Source organism: Sinocyclocheilus grahami, unplaced genomic scaffold (assembly GCF_001515645.1).
Source record: "Sinocyclocheilus grahami isolate Dianchi unplaced genomic scaffold, SAMN03320097.WGS_v1.1 scaffold290.1, whole genome shotgun sequence".
Lineage (NCBI taxonomy): Eukaryota > Metazoa > Chordata > Actinopteri > Cypriniformes > Cyprinidae > Sinocyclocheilus > Sinocyclocheilus grahami.
In genome coordinates, this window is record NW_015505469.1 from 1584619 (window position 1) to 1594383 (window position 9765).

The window sequence follows — 9765 nt, forward strand, 5'->3', positions numbered from 1 at the left end:
CGATCGGTGACCTACGCTAGCCCTAGGACTATTCTTGTGTTTTTGCCCGCCATATACCTGTTTGCCAGTGTTCGACCCTGCCTGTTATATCACGTCTCTTGAATAAAAGCTTGCAGATGGATCCACACGTCTCACGTCTCGTCAGCCCCGTTACAACTATACTGATAAAAAGCGCTCATTTTTAAAAAACAATCTCCATATATCATTAAGTCGATCACAGAATCCGTAAAGTGTAAATCACAATTTACCAGCCCCACCCACGATTGTTGATAGACACATAATGTTTAACTTCCCGCTAGAGCATTTAAAAGCAGCATTCAAGTAAGAAATGTCTTCTTACGACTATAGACGTTATTCAGTCCAGAGCAGTAAGTGATTCTCTGCTTTCATTTTATTCTTTGGGTCATATTAATAGCATAGACAGCAGTATAGGTAATGTATATTATGCTGATGTCACTTAATACACAGATCTAATATAAACATGCGATTTCTTTCCCAGATGTTTACCTTCACATAACCGACTGTGTTTTTGTAACTTATGTGTTTTTAACATAAACTCATGTGTGAAAGAGAACTAAGTACTCACATGCTGTCTGCAGCCACTTTCTATACGCGTGCTACGGATGTTTGCGCTCAGAAAACCGTCTATCTGAAGTTTATAATAATAATAATAATAATAAATATAATAAATCATCTGTGGGGTATTTTGAGCTGAAACTTCACAGACACATTCTGGGGACACCTGAGACTTATTACATATTAGGGCTGTGCAATTAATGTAAACCGGCTTTACTGACGAGATGCGCTTGACAATGGCATGTGATTAATTGCACAGCCCTATTACATTGTAAAAAGGGGCATAACAGGTGCCCTTTAAGACATTAATTGATGGACTGGCGTGGTGTGGATTATTGTGATGTTTTTATCAGCTGTTTGGAGTCTCATTCTGACGGCACCCATTCACTGCAGAGAATCCATTGGTGAGCAAGTGATGTAGCCTAATGCTGAATTTCTCCAAATCTGCTCCGATGAAGAAACAAACTCAAGTAAATTTTCCATTTTGGGTGAACTATTCCTTTAAGTACACTAAATACATTTCCCCAATAAAACAGATACCAAGCAGTGTTTGGACAACATTGTTTAGGCAATTAACTTTATACTGTATGTAAAAGATTTTGGGCTTGTTGCCTTTAAATGAAAAAAAAAAAACAGTGGAGGGCACACAAGAAGGTACAAAGAACTACTTTGAACCAATGAATACAGAAGTTCAAATGCATCTTAATACGCACACTATCCATGCCACCTATATTAAAGTCTCCACCATCTCTTGCATGGTTCTGTATACACAGATTAATCAGACACTTCAGTAATGCACAAATAAACCAGATTCTAAATGATTCTGTAGACCATGTGATGCTGCATCCATTTTGTGTTTACGTCCAAGACTTTTGCAAACAAATCTAATCCTTCCATGACTGCAGAGACAACTGTAGCTTTTGGGTTAAGGGGCAAAAGCTTTTCAAAAAGTTTCTAATGCATTCATAATGAAATACAGTTCGCTAACAAACTGTCCGTCTACATAATGAGTTGTCAGTCCATTACATTGCCTTTCACAAAGACTACTGACAAATAAAACATATAGCTTGACCTTTGGCCATCAAACCACCGATGCTTAAATATTACCATAATGGCAAGCAAGCTGGGAAATATGAAATGAAATAAACGCTTTGAAACGTGATCCCGCTTGACGTGACCATAATGAGTTTGGGCTTCAGGAGCTTCATTAGCTGGATCATTAAGTCAGCTGTGGGTAGATGCTCTCAATCTAATTGATGGGCGCTCGAGAGAGGACGCACTCACTCGCCTAATTTGCATTCCAACTTGAAGAGTGCTTTGCTTCATCGTACTACTAGAGGAGTGGTAAGACTGCTGTTGCGTTTAATATTCAAATTAACATATTTAAATTTTCTAAAATACGCAAGAGAGTTTCATGATCACGTTTATGATAAAATAAAGAAGAATGATCAGATGCAACGCAGGCTACTGTGCGAACATAAAATCCAACGATTATACGATTTATTTTTTTTGGGTTGCTAAAGTTAGCGTAAAAATGCATAATACAGAATACAACAACAGTGTAGTGTACATGCACACAAAACAAAGTTTATATGTTACGTTTCACTGTAGCACTTTGCAAAATATTTCGATTTTATTTATTTATTTAACCGTCTGTAAGGCTCCTGGAGAAGCTCTAAAAGGAAAATATGAAGTGGAAAAAATGCATACGATAATCATGTCAATACTTCAAGTAAAGTTCTTAATGAGCTTTTTTGAGTACAATAATTGTATTTTATGTCAAACTGACAGATCATGTATATCTAGTATGCTTTACATATCCAGGTGCTTAATTTTCCCTAAAAAAAATATGAAAGTTAAAAATATGAAAGTTAACTTTTAATTTGAATAGACACAAACCTGCAAGCTTGTAATAAAGTAATAAAAATGACACCCTTACGATATTTATATTGTAAGCATTTTGTATCTCGGTGGATTATATTTGTTTCCTATTTTTCTTTACTAATCTTTTAAAAAAACAACTCGTGTTTTTGAAGTAAACTGCGCACGTGCGTCCAGCAGATGGCGCAAGCAAATCAAACACCGCGTGACACCGCGTCGCATCTCATTGCGTAGATCTGTGACGTATTTCCTGAGAAGCAGTGCGAAGACCGCCTCTTCAATCCAGTCCCTGGATAGAGGGGTATATTTTTTTATTAATTGTTTGTTTGTTTACTTGATTTTGCCGTTTTGAAACGTTCTAGCATGCGTCCGTAACTATGTTGGCGTATCGGTCCAATGGTGGCTCAGACGAACCGGGTCTCAGTGATGCCTTAGCGTTGCGTTACGTGCGACAGAGCAAGCAAACCTATCGCAAAGTTTCCCTGTTGTACAGCAGATGAGTGCGCGAGGACTTTAGGACAGTCCAGTGCGTCAGGACACTTGAGTCTGTCCTCTTGACAACACTACTTCGTCGGTGTCTTGAGTTTAGCTTTGTTTTGGGGTCAGTCAAACACGGAGGACTTTCCGTCGTGTCTGTGGACGGGTTTAGTGGATTTACGGTGTATCCAAGGAAACGGAAGATTAGAAGCTGATGCTGTGGAGGTAAGAAATTAATGTAGTAACGTTACTTATGAAGTACTGTGAGGATTGTTGTGTCTTGAGGTGAAATGGCTTATGAGTTGTTCCGTGCTAATAGTAACGTTTGTCTACAAACTTATGCGAACCACATAAGACTGCATTATGACTACCTCTTTGAAGACTTATCTTCCTCTGATAACATTATCTTATTCTATTGAATAGATTTATTTAAAAAGACACATGGGTGAACAGTTGTTAAGTTAAAGCACAAGAAATGCAGAAACAATCGTATGTTGTGTAATGTGTTCCCCTAAAGGTTTTTGGACACTTAAAATTAATAACAAAATATGAAACCTACTGCTATCCATTTGAATTAAATTACGTTTCAAGACAGACAGCATAAACATGTTTTCCAAGCAAAACAATTCTCAGTAAAGCTAAATATAATATATATAAAAATAATAGATATTGAACATTTTTAAGTGAACATTCTGATTGTTAACCTTCCTCCCATCTGTGGTTACCCTGCTAGTGTGAACACAAATTTGCACGCTTTAAAAAAAAAAAATATATATATATATTGTCATATCATTTTAAACGCTTGTTTTCTTGCACATATGAGAAAAAAATAACTTTGATACTGATTAAAAAAAGTTATCACAAAAATGCCTCCAAGTTAGTTCTGTGAGAAGCATAGTTTTTTTAAGTGTCGTCTATTATCCGTGTATGCTCTGTTTTGTTCTCAGCGTTCAACATTATTTTATACATTTATTAAAAGTATTGTTATTAATGTAATGCATGAAGTGCATGGATCCCCATGTCAAAGTTAATGTTTTTTTTTCCACTTTTTTTTCTGGTGTTTTTCTTACCCTCAAAGTAGTTAAATTGATCATGTTTTCGTTCTTTTTCCCCATGAGACTAATGTTTCAGCCATTACCAATCCAAGTGTAATGCTTGCCAGGAAACAAAGTTTATCTCTTCTTTGGAACAAGCATTCGCTTGTGTTTTGAAATCAAGAATGGCTTGCATATATAAAGCAGACTAATAAAATTTAGGTTCCGTTCAACATTTTCAGATAAAGCAGACTTGTATGAATCTAAAAGTCCCACATTTTGCATCCTGCCTTGAGTTTTTTTTCCAAGTGGTGGACAATTACCATCAAACATCTCTGTGCTGGTTTCCTCTCCCTGTTAAGTGTTAACCATGCTGTGATGTCATGAGGGGGTGTACTTTGAAATCAGGGCTGGCACAGCTTTAAATTGCTGTCAGTAAAGTTACGCACTTCTTGCTTAGTGCTTAGCCTACTTAATCTGGGTTAGACACTCGTGCATTGCTCAAGTGAGTATCGTGTTTTTTTTCTTATCTTGACCTGATAAAAACATTGTGTTGGGGGTTAAGTGACCTGTAGTCTATTACTAAGTTATTATAAATCGCTGTGCATGTTAACTTGCATGTAAACCGTTTTAGTTTCATGTTTTTCTGTGAATGTTAAACATTTATTTATTTTATTATTATTTTTAAATTTGTTTTTGCAAAAGAAGTGTAGTTTTAATGTTTGTGAAATACTTTGTGAAAATGATGGTCTTGGAATATGTACAGTCTAATTTTGTTTATGCATGTGTAGTACTTTGGTCTTACGAGGTAAATTGGCTCAGTTGTCAAAGCTTTGTCATAATATTTCAGTGTTCTCATAAACGGTGTTTACTGATTTGTGGGGATCAAAAACTGCTGTAAGCTGTTTGCTTTACAGTAAAGCTGAATTAGTGTACTAGACGTAATACATTTACAGGCTTTATGTAGCCGGAATTCTGTCATTGTTTTTTTATTTTTATTGTTGTGTTTTCAAATCTGAAACATAAAATGCTGGGCGATTTCCTTATACATGTATACTTTCAATAAAAACAACAAGAATTAGGTTAAAACTTGACTTTTAGGTACATGCATGTACATACATACTGTTTTATGCAGCATATTGAGTTTAATGAACTCGTACTGAGTTATTTGTGTGAAATCCTATCTATGTTTCAGAATATGTATATTTTCTTTCCTGATGGTAAATTTCTGGTATAACAGGTAGTGTGTCTGATTCTGGGTTTCAAAGAAGTTCAGTTTAACACATCTGACAGCATTCTTTTGACATTGTTATGGGGATAATGAAATTTGAGAATCAAAGAGCATGTAAAAAAGGACATGTCATTTAAACCAACACAGCAATGAGCACAACATTTGTCATGAGGAATAATAGAATAATAGCTCTGTCCTGAAAGGAAATGCCAGCAGTTTTGTTTTTGGCCTTTATGTGAAACCGAATGCAAATGTGAGCAGAAGATGGGTTGTTTTATCAGATCGTGAGACATCATTTCAATTGCCTTTGTTTACACAAAGCACTCATTTTATCCAATGAGACCGTGTAACCAGCATTTATGTGATTATGAAAGAGGCCATTAAGGGTGTGGACCGGTCAACCGGACTCGGCATGAATCGCTCCACCTATAGTACGTGCATTGAATCATCAGATAGCCTAGTTCTGCTGAGGTGATCCAGACTTGTTCAGGACAAGAAAGGTTTTATTTTTTTCTTCTTTTATAAGATCAAATAAATTGCAAGCCAACTCATCTCAACAGTCAATGAAAGTGGTTTCCGGGGAAAAAAGTATATTTTTCTCTACCTTCAGTTAAATGAATGGACGAAGCAGAGGGTAAATTGAGTACGCTGCTTTATTACTTATTCAATGGCTTAGGTTTATGGCAAGTTGAGCCTCAAGTCAACAAGAGTCTTGCATCATCGTTTGCTAAGTCATAAGAGAGAAGAAGCGATGGGATGGTTTTGCAAAGAAATGACAGTCTGTCGTAACTGAACATGGAAGTTGATGACTTTTTTTGTGTTTTGATTTAAGTGTACTGACCTACTTTTGATTTATTCATCAAAAACTTGGCAAATCCCGTGACATTCCGCGTTATACAGTAAATTCCGTTTTTTATGACTGGATTCCGCAATTCCATCTGTGTTTTCTGCATTGCGGAAATCATAGGGCCCTACTCCTAGCCTCTTTTACATTTGCGTCAAATAAAATATGACTAAGGTTCTGTAACTGATTGGAATCAAACCCCTGCATTTAGCTCTCACCAGCAAAATGAATCTTTGTTTGTTTGGGTGTGCTGTTAATTTTTAACCAGTTAGTCAATTCAGCGGTATTAAAACTCATCTGTGAGCCATATCCTCAATTGTACCAGCGACTCGGATGACTCATTCTGCAATCTTCCATCTACTTCCCTCCCCAGGTGATTCCTGAACTGTTCCGAGTCCATCTCTCTTCCTCGGCTCTGTCTCTACATGTGCCCAGGGAAGCACGGATATAGCAGAGGGCCACTGTGCTGAAGGACTTGGTGACATCAGGAACTCCTGCCTTGGTTCCCTCCATTGTGTCTGATGGATCTCAGGCTTGTCTCATTGACGCTCGGAACACTACTTATTCTCGTGACCTCTGGGCCACAGCCATCCGTTGGACAGAAGGTTTACACCAACACATGGGCCGTCCACATCACAGGGGGAGAGCAGGAAGCCAACCGGATCGCTAGAAAGCATGGTTTTGTAAACCACGGGAAGGTGAGTCTTCTGTTCAGACAAGTAATTCTTGTATGTTTGGAAAGCTCTCTTGGGTTGCCCATTCTTTTACATTCAAAATGAAAGTTGTTGGCTGCATGAGATGCCTTTTGCCAGCGTAGACTAGTTCTAGTAAGAATAGTGGGTAATGGTTCACCTCAAAATCAAAAGAAAAATTCATAAAGAAAATAGTTTTAGTTCCATTTAAGGTTTATTTGCACTGTGATATTACTTTATTTTTTATTCATTTATATATATATATATATTTAATTAAAATAAATAAACAAAATAATAATATCACCATGTATAAAATTTCATGTTCTGGTAACAGCCTTCATTTAAAAAAAAAGTGAAATTATTAAATAATTGTATTATTATTATTTATTAAAAATGTTTTTCTTCTTTTCTTTTAATTTTGGGAACAAATGACCCGGACATTTTTTATTAGTCATGAGATCTACCACCTTAGGCTGAATTCAGGGTTATTATCAGTCATGATTTAGTGTGTTAAGTACAGTTTATGTTTACACAGTTTATTCTTTGGGAGGATTTATGAAGCTGTGGTCAGTTAAAGTAAGATTTGACAGATTAACGTGTCATTAAGATTAACTCTCAATAGACGATAGATCTGCCTTTAGTTATTCAATTAAAATAAGATGTTTCTTTGCGTTGCTTCTGTTAGCTGTTCTATTAACATGAACATTTGTTAGCAGTACTGTTAGTAAATATGGTTGTCAGTCCCAAACACGTCCACATGACTCTGAAGTGAACTTTTAAAGCAAAGATCTCAAAATGTGCCACTGCACAATGATATTCTAATTATTAAAGATGCAGATTTGTCCTTTTCTTCCTCTCATTTCCTCATTCTCAGGAAATTCATGCATTTTGAACATTTCCTGCATGTTACGTCTGAATGCTCTGGCTCTCTCTGATGGAATGCATAAAACATCTTCCTCGTTCTCCGGTTGTCATTTGATATTCTCAGCTTGTAAGCTTGAGCAGAATGAGCCGCGACCTCACTTCCTGACCACTGTACGCTTTTTTTTAACACATGCAGAGTTTAGGTTTTGTTCCGATTAGACTGTTTCACAACTTCTTACTTTTGAACGCTAATCAGATTTTTCAATCCCCATATGTAATTGAAAGCACATTATATAAGTTGATTCATTAGGTTAGATGATTAATTTAGATGTATATTACAGCCTGTCCTTCCAGTAATGGGTTCACTTTAAAAGACAAACAGCCCAGTGTCCAGATGGTACTGTAAAGCCAGGTGATGAATGGATCCCTGCACGCTTTGTAGGGAGCACTGAATATTCTGCAGTTAGTAATTGCTGAAAATGAATGCCTCGGGGTCTACGCTGGCATACAGTCCTGTATCTCTTGAGAGATGAACTAATAGCGCTGCCATTTTTAGTGTTTGGAGGCAGTGCGTGTGCACGATTTTTAAAAAGCAGCTTCTGTGCTCAGGTTCATGGCTTATTCATGACGACTCGTGTCACTGACTGATGGTTTCACAGCTGACCAAAGTTCATTACGACAGACATGTTTCTGCTTTTATCATTGGCAAAGCTGGCATTGGTTTTGTAGGACCAGCCAAATGACAAGTGGTGCATCATGGGATTATTATTATTATTATTAAAATGCTAAACGTGTCCATAAATGTGTTAAAAGTCCCTTGTGCTAGAACATCATAGAACTTCTATTTTTAAGTCCATTTCTGATGGGGGTTAATTAATAGTCTGCATAATTTCTTGGCACTTTACCAGACCCCTTTAATCCATGTTTAAGAACTAAACATTTAAATTTCATTTGCATTGTAATTCTATTTTGTAGTTTGATGCCGTGAGCTTTCAAAACTGTTGCTGCTCACAGTCGTAAGTAGGGGAAGAAACTTGAAGCCACAAGATGCATTTGAGCTTGAAACCGAGAATGTTTTGTTGGACTGTCGAGCTGCTATGGATCACTGTAAATCACCTGTGATCTTTTGTAATAAGATTGAAGCGTGGTTTTCTCACTGCAACTCTTGCCGTACAGAAATCACACCTGGCTGAGCCCCAGACCCACATTGTGTGATGAGACATGCTGACAGCGCTGCTGGCCGAGTTTGAAAAGCGTATGGTTTGCTTACACCAGTGCCAGGGGCTTAACGTTTTTAACATGTCTCATTTGTGTTCCAAGTGGAGGATTTCTTCTGCAGACTGAGAAAAGCTTCAGATTTTACTAACCTCCTCTTTTTCTTGTGCAGTTATAGATGCTTTTTTTAAAATAGTTTTTCCTTTACTCTCCTGTTTTTCTTAGGTGATGTAATGAGAGGCATGAATAAGTCGTTGATGTGCTCTCGAGCGTGGCAACATTTAAGTCATAGGTGAACTTGGAAAGCAAGTTAAAAAGTTGTCAATTTAATCTTGAGCATGATTTTAGTACCGTTTTTAGTGGTACCAAAGGCAAACCTCTATTAAAAAGGCATTAAACTTTAGGATGTAACGCTTGTTATGCACATGAACGATACCTCGAATAATGCGGCTTTGTGTGCTGTTACTTTTCTGAGCGAACAATGAAACGAAATTCCCAAAGACTTGCACTGAAGGAAGTCTTCGCCAGCTAGAGACCAGAATATCATAGTCAGTAATATTTCTAAAGGCAATAGATTTGCATAAAACTAGGGATGCACGATATATCGGCCACCATATCGGTATCGGCCGATAAATGCTGATTTTTTTTCTGTTATCGGTATCGGCCTGATAAGAAAATTTGGCCGATATCTTAAAGCCGATAAATAATGCATTATTTCCTTCAGAGACACTTCAGATGTGCGCTGTTCGTTTGCAGCCTTTTGTGCAATTGTACGTTGTAATATTGTGTTTATTTGATTGTATATCTGATTTATCTCATATAGAATGCGTTTGGTTAAGTTAAAAGAGCGCTTCAGTTTACCGGTGATCATCTTTAGCTCAGCGCACGCAGCTCAAACAGCAGTGCACAACATTAATAACTATGATTGGGAATGTTGTGTATATAACATTC

At 37.1% G+C, this 9765-nt stretch overlaps 1 protein-coding gene across 1 annotated transcript in view; it reads left to right on the forward strand.

The window, feature by feature from the left end:
* The first annotated feature begins 2733 nt into the window (after positions 1–2733).
* LOC107600744 (furin-like) overlaps positions 2734–9765 on the forward strand; it is a 125239-nt gene continuing 118207 nt past the window's right edge. The window contains exons 1-2 of the mRNA XM_016292701.1: positions 2734–3159; positions 6417–6741. Of these exons, the coding sequence (XP_016148187.1) occupies positions 6565–6741 (177 nt within the window). The 5' untranslated portion in view covers positions 2734–3159; positions 6417–6564. The remainder of the gene's footprint in view (positions 3160–6416; positions 6742–9765) is intronic.